The 14,556-nt window shown below is 46.1% G+C and overlaps 7 protein-coding genes across 7 annotated transcripts; 3 read left to right on the top strand and 4 right to left on the bottom strand.

Annotated features, from left to right (window-relative positions):
- Positions 1-2,630, bottom strand: F4822DRAFT_426869 (uncharacterized protein; the record flags this gene model as incomplete). Its single annotated transcript, XM_051460646.1, has 5 exons — positions 1-1,284; positions 1,386-1,885; positions 1,944-1,990; positions 2,052-2,502; positions 2,570-2,630. 5 exons carry the CDS (start codon positions 2,628-2,630, stop codon positions 1-3), a joined length of 2,343 nt encoding a protein of 780 aa, XP_051316790.1.
- A 309-nt stretch (positions 2,631-2,939) lies between these two features.
- On the bottom strand, positions 2,940-4,808 carry F4822DRAFT_395204 (uncharacterized protein). Its single transcript, XM_051457419.1, has 7 exons — positions 4,675-4,808; positions 4,551-4,621; positions 4,236-4,497; positions 4,015-4,126; positions 3,870-3,955; positions 3,059-3,807; positions 2,940-2,998 (listed from the first exon to the last, which is right to left on the bottom strand). Exons 1-6 carry the CDS (start codon positions 4,757-4,759, stop codon positions 3,461-3,463), a joined length of 963 nt encoding a protein of 320 aa, XP_051316791.1. The 5' UTR covers positions 4,760-4,808; the 3' UTR covers positions 2,940-2,998; positions 3,059-3,460.
- Positions 4,809-6,551: 1,743 nt separating this feature from the next.
- On the bottom strand, positions 6,552-7,636 carry F4822DRAFT_395214 (DUF1531-domain-containing protein). The gene has a single exon (XM_051457420.1). It carries the CDS (start codon positions 7,342-7,344, stop codon positions 6,883-6,885), a length of 462 nt encoding a protein of 153 aa, XP_051316792.1. The 5' UTR covers positions 7,345-7,636; the 3' UTR covers positions 6,552-6,882.
- F4822DRAFT_170332 (kinetochore component CENP-S-domain-containing protein) lies at positions 7,593-8,451 on the top strand. The gene is made up of 3 exons (XM_051453274.1): positions 7,593-7,849; positions 7,910-8,033; positions 8,096-8,451. Exons 1-3 carry the CDS (start codon positions 7,817-7,819, stop codon positions 8,263-8,265), a joined length of 327 nt encoding a protein of 108 aa, XP_051316793.1. The 5' UTR covers positions 7,593-7,816; the 3' UTR covers positions 8,266-8,451.
- Positions 8,452-9,753: 1,302 nt separating this feature from the next.
- On the top strand, positions 9,754-11,313 carry F4822DRAFT_395217 (uncharacterized protein). The gene is made up of 2 exons (XM_051457421.1): positions 9,754-10,576; positions 10,633-11,313. Exons 1-2 carry the CDS (start codon positions 10,128-10,130, stop codon positions 10,976-10,978), a joined length of 795 nt encoding a protein of 264 aa, XP_051316794.1. The 5' UTR covers positions 9,754-10,127; the 3' UTR covers positions 10,979-11,313.
- Positions 11,279-12,498, bottom strand: F4822DRAFT_170361 (IGPD-domain-containing protein). The gene is made up of 2 exons (XM_051453276.1): positions 12,052-12,498; positions 11,279-11,982 (listed from the first exon to the last, which is right to left on the bottom strand). Exons 1-2 carry the CDS (start codon positions 12,326-12,328, stop codon positions 11,570-11,572), a joined length of 690 nt encoding a protein of 229 aa, XP_051316795.1. The 5' UTR covers positions 12,329-12,498; the 3' UTR covers positions 11,279-11,569.
- Positions 12,447-13,561, top strand: F4822DRAFT_170352 (uncharacterized protein). The gene is made up of 2 exons (XM_051453275.1): positions 12,447-12,966; positions 13,042-13,561. Exons 1-2 carry the CDS (start codon positions 12,670-12,672, stop codon positions 13,327-13,329), a joined length of 585 nt encoding a protein of 194 aa, XP_051316796.1. The 5' UTR covers positions 12,447-12,669; the 3' UTR covers positions 13,330-13,561.
- Positions 13,562-14,556: the final 995 nt, after the last annotated feature.

Consider the following 14,556-nt stretch of genomic DNA (forward strand, 5'->3'; position numbering starts at 1 on the left):
TTATATCTGTACCCGCATGCTTTGGATAGAAGCATAGATTTGTCTTCGAGAGATAAATTCTTCAACCTCACGTAGTTGAAGCAGGAACTCGACATTACAACACTCAACGGCTTTGTCCAAGAAGTAATAATCCGGGAACGCCCCCGGAGCTCGTGATTGTAATCGACTTCGAAAATCTAGAAACTCCTCTGCCTCTTCTTGGGGTGTTATAAGACCCACGCAATCCATATCGAAGATGAATCCCGCATAGCTCGAGATGAATCTCACATCGCCTACGTAACAACAGATATCTTTTATAGCTCTGGTGGTTCGCAATAATCTCTGTTTGCTGGAATTAGGGGTAGCCAGAAGAATATCATGCCCCGCTTGTGTACCGAGGAGGAATTCCTGCACAGAACGATGAATGAATCCAACTTGATAATGGAGTAAAGAAGAATCCGTTAATCCGATCGGGCGGATAGGTTCCTTGGTTATCTCGAGCAAACCTGCACCTCTTGCAGAAAGCCACTTGCGATATTCCTCGAATATCCGTGCTTCTTCAGTAATTCGTTCTGCGCCGACGGTGTAATGCAGTAAGTTGGAACGAAAGTCCTCGTGGGTACCGAGGATATACCCTAGGAGTGTAGACAAGACCTCAGATACGGTTACAAGTAGAGAATACCATAACAATCTTTCTCTATCTTCCTTGTAGAAGGCAGCGTTAGAACTTTGCCTGTCCCACATTTGGCTGAAGAATTTATCGAGGTCAGGCTCCAGTTTTTCGGTCCGTTCATAGAGGGTACTCCATTTGTCTCGGTTTCTTATACCATCGACGACACTATTAGTTGCCAAACGAACCCAAAGAAATACTCCGGATGCCTTCTCTGCCAGAACTCTAATCAGCTTCTGGTAATGGCCGAGGTCAGCAGGTGAAGAGGGTTTATATTTGGCCAATCTCTTCTGTATGTATAGTCCTATGGCGGGTCCGTTCAAGTCCTGTGTTTGTAAACACGGATATGAGCCAAACCTGTCCTGGAAGATATTTTCTGGACGGCTAGAGGCACAAATCTTTGTGTTCCCAAGACGCCCTAGTTGTTCTATCAGGTTGATTATAGAATCGCGGTCATCCGATTTGACTGCAACCTCGTCGAGGCCGTCAAGGAAGAGACAGATTGGAGAGTTTGCGAGGCGAAAAGACTCCAAAAGTATATCGCGAAGTTCTCCTATTGACCAATCATTCCCTGAGCGCTTGTCCGCTAGCTTTGGTTTTCTACTCAAGAGGGCTTCAAGGATATGGGGCTTAGACTTCAAAATCTGGTATAATAATGCTCGCAAACAGCCTCGGAATTCGCGTTGCAAAGGATCCGTACAAAGCTCTATGAAAAAGTATCGACAAATTGTCACACGGGTTTCCACTTGTTGAGATGGTCCTTCGTTCGTGTATCCGATACTAGAAACTTCATCAACGAAGACTTTCCGCTTCCGGGTTTGCCTGATATCCAGAAAATAGGATCTTCTGCTTCAAGCCATTGGGAAAGTCGGGTGGGTGCGCCCTCAGCTTCCGTGACTAAATTCACTTCGTAATCCGGCGATCCGATCTCGTTTTCACGCTTATTCATACTATCAAACCAGAGGGTAGAAAAAATGCGGGCTATCAACTCCTCTCGTCCTCTAAGCTCTCTATCGTCCGACAATACTGACGCATTATGACAGATAGCTGCAGCATGTAGAGCATCCACATATGCCTTGATGGATTTTTCTGCCTCATCCATGCGGTTTCCCAGCAATGAGACCTCGGCTGTAACATGTACTCTTGCGTTTGCTGCCTCTGCAGATATGAGCATTGATATATCTCTGTGTCCCTCAGACCAGAGTTTAATAAATCGTTGAAGCTTTCGGTCAAGGCCTTTTAGATACTTAGATTAATAGAGTGTTAGGTCGGTATGGGTACCTGAGGTACTTACCGGCGAAAGCCATGTCTGATCGAGCTTTCTCCGCTGCGTCCGAGTTACTAGTTTTGTTGTTAGCACCACAGCAATAACTGGAAACCCTCAAGGATCATATTTCCTTACCATAGTCTTTTGAGGAGGCCAGTATTCAAGATAGCGTGAGCTTTATCGATATTTTCCCCTAAGCTTGCGATTTCGGACTGGTAATGGAACTTGTATTTCAGAATTACTGAGATGGCTTTTCCTTTGGAAATTATACTAGATTTTCCCTTAGAAATAATGGTCAGGACTTTGCTAGAATTTGTTTCCGATATTCCTTCGTTCGATTCTCCCCTAGAAGCTGTCGAGTCCCCCACTATATTCGATGACTTCTTGAATATCAGTTGAAGCTTCTCCACATTTTGAAGCAGATTTCGCGTCTGCGCCTTAAGACTCTCCTTGTCGGTTTCCTGTTGCTCTGCACTTGTGTCACTAGGCAGTGCGATGCCGTCTAGACTACCGAGCTCGGAATTTAGGGTAGAAAGAAGTCGATTCAAACTTTCTGTATTCGATACGAGGCTGGGATCTAGACTGCCTAGATTGCATTCGTTAGTTAAAACCGATCTAAGTACCTAGGAAGTTCCTTCTTGAGGGATTCATACCGTTCTCCCGCAAGCTGCGGGCGAGTCGAAAGACCTCGCCAGTGAAGCTAACAACTTGCATGACATTGCAAATGAGTGACAAGGTCGCTATGGCTTCCGTAGTTCCAGTATTATAATTAATCACGCCATTAGTATTAAAGACCCCCGGGAAAAGAAGGGCGACGAGTATGACGATAATGACTACGAGTACAAGCGAGTACAGCAACTTACGTAGGTTATGACCGGCATAGGTTGATGGACTGAGGGGAAATAGGGCTGGCGATCGAAGCCGCAGCCTACCTAACTACCTAGGTACAGTAAGGTAGTATTACTGTGAGGAGATAACGGTTACTTTATGTAACCGAATGATGATTTTATTGGGAATTACTGTAGGAATTAAATATCACATTGGTCCTCAGGTTTATGAAAAAGAAAAAAACTGCTAGGTACCTCCTAGGTATTAGCTTTATTGGTTATCAAAAGCCCACGTCAGATTAAATGTATACTTACGATACGATTAGCACTGTCTGGACTGTCTAGTAGACGATGCTATTGGTTGCCGATTTGATTTATCATACGGTATCTCTGTTATTTATGAGAACTCATACGGTCTTCGATTCATTTGACGTAGGCGTATGAGACTAGAGCCTGATTGCATAGCTCTCAACCACATTGAGGAAGCCGTTTCTCCAGGGGAAATCTTACCTATTTCCACTCTCTTGATAAAGCATGATAGCTAAGCGGTGCCAGGTATACAGTTATCACGAGTAATATCAACGGTGCGTTATCTCCTAAAGCGCCACCCTTATCATAGCCGTATGCGTCGACAAACGCGAGCGCTGCATCATAAAGCTTCAGCGATTGATTACACGCCGTATTGGGTATACTAAATTACAATAAAACCAATTCGCCTCAGACCGCCGTTGAAGTATTGCCCATACCATGAGATTTACTCGCATCAAGCGAAGGCCACAACCGGGACTCCTCATCCGGACTTTCTAAACTCCGACTGCCTTCACTATATGACGACATGTCGTATGATTCGCCCGGTCCTATATTACGGTGTTTCAGATTCTGTCTTTCCATGTTCTTCTGTTCGACCGTGTTGATCGGCCTAGCGCTATCCGGTCCCGATGACCCTGGGTCGCTGTATTTTCGATACCCTATGAGCACTGGAAGCAGGCGGCTGAAGAAGGGCCGGACTGCGGGGACTGAGGCGCATACGATGCCAAAGTTCACCTCGAGAAAACAGAGTATCACTAGGTTACACAATATTAGTGGCCATCGGGTATTGCACAAAAGACGTCGGGAAGGAGCTTACTGTCAGGTACCGCGTCCCAATCGTAGTCTTCACTCGCCTCCAGGACGGGTATATAAATAACTCGTTTGAGAGCAACGGCGCACACACTAAACACCAGTCAGCAAACCCAAGTTACGTGCAGAAGAGCGTATAGAGTTGTTCATACAAGATGCCAGTTGCGAAGAGTAAGATCACCGAGATCTTCTGTCTAGTGGGGAGCTGCATTCGGATTACCAATGGGATTGGCAATAAAAGAATAATGATATCGATCCCGATGTCTACTACACGTCAGCAATCCAAGCGCGGATTTGGGGTATTTTATATGGCGTACTGTGAACACGTTAGTTCCTATTAAAAACCTTTGGGCGTATGTTGATTCGACGTACCTTAGACTGCTCAGAGTTATATAAGCCGGGTACGAGTCGTAACACTCAGCATCTAGACTCTCATCAACGATACCTTGAAGTGGCCTACAGGCCAACGATTCAACGAACGCCGCCGTTACCGAATAGCATGCGATGACACCGATGCACGTAAAGCAAGTCCAACGGAACCATTCGTGTGGTGCAAGTCTGAGGTACAAGACCAGCATGGACATCTTGGCGAAGCTGACACTCAGAATAAACGTCAAATACGCCAGTAGACCATACTGAGAATATCGTTAGCCCGATGGGAAGATGTCTGGAGATGCGGAAGTATTACCAGACGTTCGCCGATGTGGTAAGTATCCTGCGGAATATCCCATACGTGGTATGTAAGGCCATGGTCGATGTCTGTTTATGAGCGTTAGATCAAGTCAGACATCATTGCAGACAGTAACTTCTACCTTTCTTCACAAACACCAGCATCGCAACCGAAACCACAAATGAAGCGATAACAAGCCCTTCGGCATATGTTAGTTGAATAGTCATTCAGATGGCCAATGATCCACTCCTTACAGTCGTCAGCTTCGAGCTTCTTCTTAAGCACGTGAATCCTAGTATACAGGCGCAGGCCAAGAGCAATAGCGGCGATGAGAGTCGTCGAGACGCCCGCAGCCATCAAGGCTCCCCGCTGCGTCGGTGGATTTACCGGAGTACGGACCTGCCCCTCTGGCACCTCGGCATAGTAGATTATATCGTCGCTCATCGTGAGAGCCTCGTTAAGGGTGACTCGTGAGTGAAGAAGGCCTAAGGCCCAAGCCCGCGGCTCCTCGAATCCGAGATTATAGGCGGTATTGAATTGGTATAACAATAAAGTGGCACAGGAACATTAAATCATCTTTCGAAAGAGTCGCAGCTTTGATTATATGGAGTGGCGTTTCTCGTTAGTCCGAGCAAACAAACCAACCAGCCAGCCGTGTCCCTCCCTCTCAGATCTGCGTGTAAGAGGCGCGGCAGGTTAACTCCCACAGGACCACACGAGCCCTACCGTTTCTTCAAATTTTCGTCGACTACTATGTATGTAAGCATTTCCAAAGATATTGCAGGTTCCACGACCGGGGTACAGAAGTGTTATGCATACAGATATTCACGAATCCCACCGATCGGCTAAAGGGACCCCTGAAGAAGGCCCCGGTCCCTCCCCAGTCCATTGGTAGGTCCGTACGTCGAAGAGGACCACCCCGCCGGTATCCTGGTTGTAGGGTAAGACAAATTTAAACAGATATCACGCGCGGCGACCAATAATGCATTGCACTTTGTATAGTATCTGGATCTGGGCGTCTGACAGACTTACCAGATGCGGGAAGCTCGATATTTCTCTACGTCGTCCAGGAATCACAAAATTGTTTCTCCCGCGGGGAACGGTACGAATATGGCTTGCCAAGGAGTGATTGGCGTGAAGGACGGCATATGTTGGCCGTCCTCGCCACTTTTCTCCCTTCACCTCACCGCTTAGCATCGCCTTGGCGGTCTGTATTGAAAAAGTCAGTGTTTCCTCCCCCTTCTCGATACCGCACATTTGCATGCTAGCCTCGTAATATTAAGTAGCTACTGCCACACCGGTGACCGACCTCCTCACACAAAGCTAAGACAAAATTGACCGGTCAGGTCGGTATTGAATAACGAACAAGACTGGATATTGCTTTCCCATGTCCAGTAGATACGAGCGAGTAAGCGAAGTTTGCACTTCAAATGGTTGTTTGCCGGTCTGTGCCTCTTTAGGGCCGTATGTGACGGACTCTGGGAGGGACTCGAGGTATCACATGCGCACAGCATTTTGATATATTCTAACGAGTCTATCATTATCATTGGCACCTTCGTTGCAACCCCTTGCACGAGGCTATTTCGTGCAGATAAACGGGGTGACACAATTCGCAAATAACTATGTGATGGAAGTATTAGATTGAGCGTGGTGTAAATCGAAACAAAACCGTGTAAGAAATAAGCAAAATAAGCACGATCTAGAAAGGGCGGGATGAGGTAGCTGCACCGATGATATAAGGAGCATCCTATTGATCGGAATTTGAGAAGTTTCGAATGGCGATTGTAGCCGAGGCATGTAAATGTCTGGCTAGATATCCGACAGGTTTGCTTCTATGATATTTATCAGTCAGTCAGTCTAAGTTACAGATAAATATGCTTTATGGTTAATGAGCCCTTACATATACCAGGTAGGTACATGTAATCCAGAATGCTAGACGCTCGGATTATACACCAACCTTCAAGCTCCATTTTGGCACCGTGCCAAAACTAAAAAAATGTTGAATATATCTACCGGCGGGTCGGCGATTCTACGAATTGGTCCATAGCAGGGGATTAATATCGAAACGAATCAATCGGTAACAATTGACTTCTTAGGTATATGATTTTCTTGGTTTTTGCCCCAGAATCGCCAGGTAAGGAGGCAGAGTATTATTCTCATTAAATCATGCGTATGCGACTATGTGATCGCCGTGCTTCGCTCGCAGTATCAGGTAGACAACTAGACGATGGATGATAGAATGGTCGGTTCGACGAACAAGTCTTCTATATTAACTTTGTATTGCGGAAGCTGAGGAACCAAACATATGCGCTAGCACCTTTCCCGTGCGCCAATTCAACCCATATTGATCTTATCCAACGAGATATTGCTCGATATCCTTGTCTTCCTCATCTTCTTGTAGTTCTTGTAACCTCTTCTCTTCAGCATCCAGCAGCTTCTTGATCATATTTCTCTGTCGCTTTCGTGCCTTCTTTCCCCAGTCCGAAGAGGTCGTCTCGGCTTGTTCTTCCTCGTCGCTATCTTCGGGTATGTCGACTTGACCGCGCAGTTGGTTTGGTGATATTTCGGCTTGCTTTTCTTCTTCTGCGAATTGCTTCTCAAGTTGTTTTTCTTGGAACTTAGCACCCATCTTCATGAGATATGGACGCAAGAGCATGTATGCGCCGACGATGATGACTAGTCGGATCCATTGTTTCGGTGTCATAGAAGTAAAGGACTCGCTGAGGTTTGTGGAGAAGCGGTCTTTAACCAGCGTGAAAAGCTGGGATACCGAGTCGAACAGATGGGTGACGAGATCCACGAGTTCCGACATGGTGGATTGGTATTTTTTTTTCAGGTTCGTTCGGCGATGAAGTGATTGGATTGTAGGTAGAGGTATTATGATGCAGCGGGAGATCGAAGGTATTTAGCAAGAAGCTGTTTTATATGACCCAATTAGATCAAGAATTTTAGCTTTAATACCGAGGAAATTATTGTATAGAAAAAATGGTTGAGGCTCTTGAAACTTGGGAAGATGTAAATAGTGGGAGACCCCTGCGGTTGCTGCGTGAAATAAAACCGCCTAGAAAAAATAAAAACCTCGCCGGCATTAGCGCGCACGTTCCCCAATTTAAATCTACCCAAGCACCTCCAGGGCTAACACTAGCCTATCTTCAGCACAACCTTAATTGTCTCGACGCGCCTGACGTAACTTGAACGCGCTTCAATTGCCGGTTGCAGCCATCGTCCCTGGAACGAAACGAAACATCTTCTGTTTGTTAAGAACCAGGTACCCTTGATGGATCATGGCAGATGAATCTGAGGAAGAAGTGCGCGAGGTAAGAACTTTTCGCAAAAACTTAGTAGAACGTTATCAGCTAATCGCTATGGTATATTAGCAACTAAAAGCTGCGCTATGGTTCGCAGTGGGGAAGATGGTCGATGAAGAAACTCTCAGAAGGAACAGAAATGTCACTCCCCAATTCATCGGAGCTTTGACTGAGATGGTCTGGGCTCAAATAGGTACTGTTTATACTCATGAGTTGAAATAAAACAACTTGTGAATTTAAACTAACAAATCATAGAAAATGTCGCATTAGACCTAGAGAACTTCAGTCGTCATGCGGGACGAACAACCATCAACACCGACGATGTCTTGCTACTTGCTAGACGGAATCAAGATCTCCACGCAATCATAAGGGATTTCGTGGATAAACAGAAAGCCGCCAAAGCAAAGGGGAAGTCAAAAAGGTGAAAAGGGTGTTCATTCTCAGTACCCCTAAGGACTCATTCAAGAAGGCAAGTCGAGTCTCAGATATGCACAAGGCAAATCTAGGTCAACATTCATCGCAATGGAATTTGTCTTTGGTCTCGCCCTTAACATAGAAAGGGGCGGACGGCCGCAAGAAGTGTGACTTGTTCTGCTCGTTGACGACTAAGAGGACCACATTCGGAGAGATTCTAAGTGTGCCCCTCCATGAACGGGCAATAGGGCCCTCGACAGCCCTCCAGGTTATGTTATCATTGCTAGATAGCGAATGATAGCAATAAACTAATGAGAATATACGAATGGCAATGCGAATGAAAAATATTACCTAATTACCTTGGAATGGCGTGCTGAAAGGCTTACGAATGTCGAAGGCTGTGACCGTAGTGCGTGCAGGCTATGTTCTTAGCGAGTGTGTTTCTAAACAGCATTCTATATTTTATCCCTAACCTGCCAAAGTACTTAGTTGCTTTATACTCCACCGATTCGATAAATTTTGAGTTACAAAACTTTAGTAAATCCGTAATCTGTAGTTAGTAAAGCAATGCTGAAAATAATAAGTTGCAGTTGCATAGATTCTGGGGAAATGTATCGTCCGACCGTCCGGTATTGCTACTTGCAACTTTACCAATTTGAAGCATATGAATTTCTATGTAAGGTTATAAATCAGCCCCGAACATTCCTAACATAAGTTCTTTGTTTTCCTGGATTTTACAAACAAATTGGGACTTCAACATGTTAAAGGTTCATAATTAGCTGTAACCAGAGATGTCATGAGGAAGGATATACGTCCTTAAAATTCCAGATGCATGTGTACCTAGGTACATAATTCATGGGAAGAAACACGTACTCTATTGGGATGGGGATCCTAGCATGTGCTCTTATTTTAGAATTTAACTCGGGTAAGTTTTTATGACGTTATAATTGCTTCTCGAGTAGCCTTCCGTTGTTAAATTCAACAACACATAGCTGAACCTGACGTAGAGATGCGACCGAGATATTTAGTAGAGCTTCTAGTCGCAGAATTAATGCAAACCTTAAACACAACATAAACCTGATTTATGATCTAGTATAAGTGTGTAACGTTAGCTGCCTAGTACATAGATTCACGTGTGTTTCTCTTTTGGAGAGACACAGATGCGCCCTCTTTTAATAATGGTTCCTTATTGCGACGGATGGAACGGATGACGATCGTCATCAATTGTTGGGTGTGGCTGGCGGTCGCGGGTGACAACGGGTTACGCCACGAGCTATGACGCTTCTCTGTGGCTTTGATCTTGATCCAACGAATCAGAGAGCTTCTTTTCTCTTAATCCTTGTTAAAGCCAGACGCCACTCCGGCAGATCGACACTAGTTCAAGAGGCTTGTATCGAATAGGACCCATTGTTGAGGGGCAGTTTGCTTAATGGAGGGGCGGTTTGGTGCAAAATTGGAATAAACTATGACCGCATTCGTCATTCGTAACGATGTAGACTGGTAGATTTAATTTCTAGGTAGACTTGTCTGGTAACCGATTTACTTGCTAAAACTCCGAGTTCACCTTTCATGGTCATAATCTACGTCAACCCATATTTTTTTCATTGGTCAACCACCTAAATAAAAATTGACACCCTGTTCAACCTCTCCCTACCTATTATTCCTAATTCCTCCCTTCTTCTGCCCCAGTTGTAATTTAGTTACTCCGTACACTTTCCAGATCTCACTTCCCACGAGTTCCGAACCCACGAGTTTTCTTCAACTCCTACCATCTCTAATCTAGGTAGAGAATTACAAATTCCACAACTTATTATTCTGTACAACTTCGATCGATTTAAGCTTTGAGAATCATAAATAGCAAAAAGTTGCGATCATGGGCGCAAAAGCGGGCTTCGCCCTAAAATTGGTGCAGTGGTTCTTTCGCGGTATTCAGTTCTGCTGCAGTGCACTCATCCTCGCCCTATTCTCATACTTCCTTGCGACCCTCACCAGCCGCCATCTAACGATACCAACATGGACTCGTGCGGTTGAAGGTATCTCTGGTGTTGGTGTACTCTACACAGTCCTCGGTCTTCTACTTTTGTGTTGTCTGGCTGGTCACCCTTTCACCTCATTCATCGCCATTGTTTTGGATATCTGCTTCATCGGCGGTTATATCTACGTTGCTAGTGCCAATAGAGGAGGAGCTAGCAGCTGTACCGGCCAGGTCGACACCCCCTTCGGTACGGGTGAAGCATCAGACCTGATCGATAACAAGCACCCGACGTACCGACAAGTTTGTCAGATGCAGACAGCTTGCTTAGCCGTCTCGATAGTAGCTATGTAAGACCACATCCCACCTTTCACCCCAACAAGCACATTTACTAAACAACCCTCAGCATCTTCTTCGTCTTCTCCGCTCTCCTCGAAGTTGTGCTCGTCCGCCAACGCCGCAAGGAGCAAAGATTTGGCCCCAGCCCAGCTAACAACTATACGTCTGGATACGCCAAGCGCCGGGGTCTATTCGGTCTCTTCCGCCGCAAACAGACTGCTGACACCACAGACCCCAATGTGTTACCTGAGCACACGCACCCAGACCAAATGCGTCCAAGCTACAACACCGAGACTACTGCTGTCGGTCCTGAGCCCACGACGTACAGCAAGTACGGGTACGACGGTCAGACAGCTTACCCCGAGACTGGTACTGCTACCGCGCATACCCAGCCGGCTGGATACCGTTACTAAGCGCAGTTGAGTCTGCCAATCAATGAACGAGGAGGAGGCTTTTCATGGATGTAGGTCGAGTGTTGCCTCGAAATGCATGGAAAGGAATTGTACGAGTCGGATGTGATACCCTGCATAGGTTTGACATGTGGATGGTTGTCACTCTTTGCTTCATCGGAATCGGAATGAGATTGTCTGGAATGGCTAGGGATAATGTGGCTTAATGACACTTTCGAATGAGGATTACCGACCGTGAGGTCGTGTACATAGGGACTAATTGTGGCATGAATACTGGCTTTCTGGCTACCAAAGTGCTATCAAATGAGATTAGTAAATCAAAAAAGTAAAATTGGGAATATCGCTTGTTTGTGATTTACTCTTATTACTGTACGAACCCTAATCCTAACTTTGCGCTTCCCGCATGAACCCCAGAGATAGTTATGAGACCATGACCTGATTTCTGAGTGCATGGATACAGCCGTATGATGTCCGAGTCTAGGAATACCGAAGGGCTAGCGATTACTAATAAAAGACTAAGATTTATATAAACTCGTAATTTTCGTAGTGTCACCTCTAAAGCCACCGTTTTATATTTTACCCTACCCAACTCCCCTACACACTCAACGTACCCTTCGTACTAGGAACCTCGCCCTCCTTTCCCGCCACCCGACTAGTAGCCTGCCTTATAGCCACCGCAAGCGCCTTAAACGCGCTCTCCGCACGATGATGATCGTTCTCCCCGCGCAAGCAATCAACATGCAACGTAACCCTCGCAGCCTGCGCAAAGCTCTGCAGACAATGTGGTATCATCTCACAGCTCAAGTCCCCAATCTTCTCACGCTTGAGTCCGAGATCAATAACGCTGAACGGCCGGTTCGAGAGGTCGACGACGGCGCGCGAGAGTGCTTCGTCGAGAGGCGCGTATGCGGAGCCGAAACGGGCTAGGCCGGAGGCGCTGCCGAGGGATGTGGCGAAGGCGTAGCCGAGCGCTATGCAGCAGTCTTCGGCGGTGTGGTGGTCGTCGACTTTGCTCTTCGTCAGCGACTAGTCTTCTCTTCGTTCGTTTCATGTAATGGTGGAGGGGTAGCTCGTACTATGGAGGTCGCCCTTGCACGCCAACGCCAGACTCCAACCTGCGTGTTTCGCGAGGGCGTGGAGCATGTGATCGAGAAACCCGATTCCTGTGTTCACGCTAATTATTTGCGATTTGCTGGATTGACTGGCGTGGCCTTCGGCGACGGAGGCTAGGAGGGAGGGTTCGGTGTCGGGCGGGAATTCGCCGCCGTCGAGGTTAAGTGCGAGTTTGATTTTGGTCTCGTTGGTATCGCGGGCGAATGCCGCCCACCGCTGGGTAGTCTTTTCAGAGCCCATCGTAATCTGCGTAGGGTGTCCGTCCTTCAAAGTTGACGTCTAGAATCTCGAAGTGGGCAAACTGTGAAGAGTCCATCTTTTTTTTCTAGTAGTGTGCTGAAAGCCCGATGCTCGGCTGACTTGTAGGCAAGAATGCAAGCTAAGACGGGGGCGATTGACCAACCACAGCGAAGTGAATTACTGAATTTGGGGCTTTTAGTGCCCCACCTGTAGGTACTGACTTTGCACTGGCCTAGCCCCCCTCTATCGATAAGATGCGACCCCAAAAATATTTCTGTAGGTTCTAAACTTTACAAACTTCAATTCAAGTTGCGTCTCGTCGCAACCAACAACAACACAAGATGGCGCCTTCAAGAACGAGAACAGTCAAAAACAAGCATGCGGCGAATAAGTCCGGAATCAGCTCTAGCAAATCTTCGAAAAGCGGCCCCTCGGATGGCGTTTCCAAGCCGAAACGAAAAGGCGCGCCTCTTTCGAAGCAAGTGAGAACCAAAAACGCTGCCGACTTGTTGAAGAAGAAAAAGAAGAAGGTCTACACAGAGAAAGAGCTTGGTATTCCGGAATTGAATATGGTGACGCCGATTGGTGTTACAAAGCCCAAAGGGAAGAAAAAGGGCAAGGTTTTCGTGGATGATAAGGTATGATTCCCAATCCAAATTCAATCACATTCTTTTACCAGCGCAGGATGCTAACGGGGTTCGCGATTTGAATAGGAAAGCATGAGCACAATCCTTGCCATGGTGCAAGCAGACAAGGAAGGCGAAATCGAGTCCAAGATGATCAAAGCCCGACAAATGGAAGAGATTCGAGAAGCGCGAAGAGTAGAAGCAGAAAAGAAGGAAGACGAAAAGAAGACGAAGCTCGACCAGACCAAGGAGTCGCTTAGAAAAAAGAGGAAGAGAACGAACAAACCCGACGGTGATGATTATGAAATCAAGGATGTCGCATTAGCGGGTACGAAGGCCGCGAAACCGAAAAAGAAGAGGGTATCATTTGCATAGAGGATTTTGGACGAGATTATAAGCAGTTAACCGGCGTTCTGGCGTTGATTCGGATTACCTCCGAGGAAAAGCACGACCATTCATAGATGAGCCCATAGCATCAAAGCGTTTTCGTGATACCCCAAGATGAGGACAAATTTCCAGGCCTACCTTATGTGAATTGGACTTCATTTCGCTATTCGCGTACAAATGAGAGGTTTGGGGCTATCATGTTTGCCTCATTGCGTATGACCTCGAGGTTGTCAAAGATTACTATTACTATTACGGTGTAACTCGACCAAGTGTTTTCGAATCCTGGCGCGAGAATCGAATGTATATATTCAAGACCATATTATTCGAGGGCATGGAACCATCCGCGATGAATCGTGTCTGAATCCTTTTTATATATTGATAACGTCTGTGTATTTTGCTGGCGTGTCGATATCATCTTCAAACCGTTAGAGTTCAAAAGGCGTTCTCTACGATGTTATCCCACTGTGTACTAATAATTAATATCTATCTCCGGGCATACATAGCGAACGCGCTTCACCAGCTAAGGCCCGATTATGCGCTCAAGTCACTACGACGCTGCAACGAGAATGCCTTTCAAATCGATCGAGTGTTCCGGATACAACATAAATCGTACGAGGTTACTTCCGGGACCGTGCCGGATCAACCTCTGACCTATATTCAGATACGTTGCAATGGAGTGGCACACCACTCGCAAATTGTGTCCCGGTTGCGTACCCGGAATCCTTCGGGAATCGACAGACGAAATTGATGGAGTAACAAGTAAATCTGAGCATTGATATTGGATTCGTTAAACGAAATCAGACAGGGGACAATGTGAGAAGAACAGGATAAAGATACTATTCGCAAGCTTGGCGAATCCCTCTTGTGTACTCGAGCTCGACTCTGATAGAGATCAAACTAGGCGATTAGCTTCAGTGAAACCATCAAGGCCAGTCAGTATCTGCAGGTAGGTACTTAGGGAAGTTAAGAATCCGGATTTTTAAATGTTACGTCCAATCTCATTGAGTGTAGACAGGAATGGAAAATTGCTAGCCTTATTTTCAAAATTGGAATCAAGTTAGATCTTGAATCTTTAGCCCTTAGTCGTAGTTGATACGACGCGTTCGACTTGTTTCGAATATCAGTCGATGCTGCAAATCATAAACGAACTACGCTGTAATAGGATTAACTTCTTTGTCGCTAGTTACTTGCTATATGGCCGGGTAGGGCATTTAG

The sequence above is a fragment of the Hypoxylon trugodes genome, assembly GCF_022578975.1.
Source record: "Hypoxylon trugodes strain CBS 135444 unplaced genomic scaffold F4822scaffold_3, whole genome shotgun sequence".
Lineage (NCBI taxonomy): Eukaryota > Fungi > Ascomycota > Sordariomycetes > Xylariales > Hypoxylaceae > Hypoxylon > Hypoxylon trugodes.

Bases quoted from the DNA above. Each gene is read 5' to 3' on its own strand.
- F4822DRAFT_395204 (XM_051457419.1), bottom strand. From the start codon at position 4,759: ATGACTATTCAACTAACATATGCCGAAGGGCTTGTTATCGCTTCATTT. The intron at 4,622-4,674 runs GTAGAAGTTACT...GCTCATAAACAG, and splicing joins GCTGGTGTTTGTGAAGAAAG to ACATCGACCATGGCCTTACA. The intron at 3,956-4,014 runs GTATGAACAACT...ACTGGTGTTTAG, and splicing joins CTCTTCGCAACTGGCATCTT to TGTGTGCGCCGTTGCTCTCA.
- F4822DRAFT_395214 (XM_051457420.1), bottom strand. From the start codon at position 7,344: ATGTCGGAACTCGTGGATCTCGTCACCCATCTGTTCGACTCGGTATCC.
- F4822DRAFT_170332 (XM_051453274.1), top strand. From the start codon at position 7,817: ATGGCAGATGAATCTGAGGAAGAAGTGCGCGAG. The intron at 7,850-7,909 runs GTAAGAACTTTT...ATGGTATATTAG, and splicing joins CTGAGGAAGAAGTGCGCGAG to CAACTAAAAGCTGCGCTATG. The intron at 8,034-8,095 runs GTACTGTTTATA...AACAAATCATAG, and splicing joins GATGGTCTGGGCTCAAATAG to AAAATGTCGCATTAGACCTA.
- F4822DRAFT_395217 (XM_051457421.1), top strand. From the start codon at position 10,128: ATGGGCGCAAAAGCGGGCTTCGCCCTAAAATTGGTGCAGTGGTTCTTT. The intron at 10,577-10,632 runs GTAAGACCACAT...AACAACCCTCAG, and splicing joins GCCGTCTCGATAGTAGCTAT to CATCTTCTTCGTCTTCTCCG.
- F4822DRAFT_170361 (XM_051453276.1), bottom strand. From the start codon at position 12,328: ATGGGCTCTGAAAAGACTACCCAGCGGTGGGCGGCATTCGCCCGCGAT. The intron at 11,983-12,051 runs GTACGAGCTACC...CGAAGAGCAAAG, and splicing joins GTGCAAGGGCGACCTCCATA to TCGACGACCACCACACCGCC.
- F4822DRAFT_170352 (XM_051453275.1), top strand. From the start codon at position 12,670: ATGGCGCCTTCAAGAACGAGAACAGTCAAAAACAAGCATGCGGCGAAT. The intron at 12,967-13,041 runs GTATGATTCCCA...CGATTTGAATAG, and splicing joins AGGTTTTCGTGGATGATAAG to GAAAGCATGAGCACAATCCT.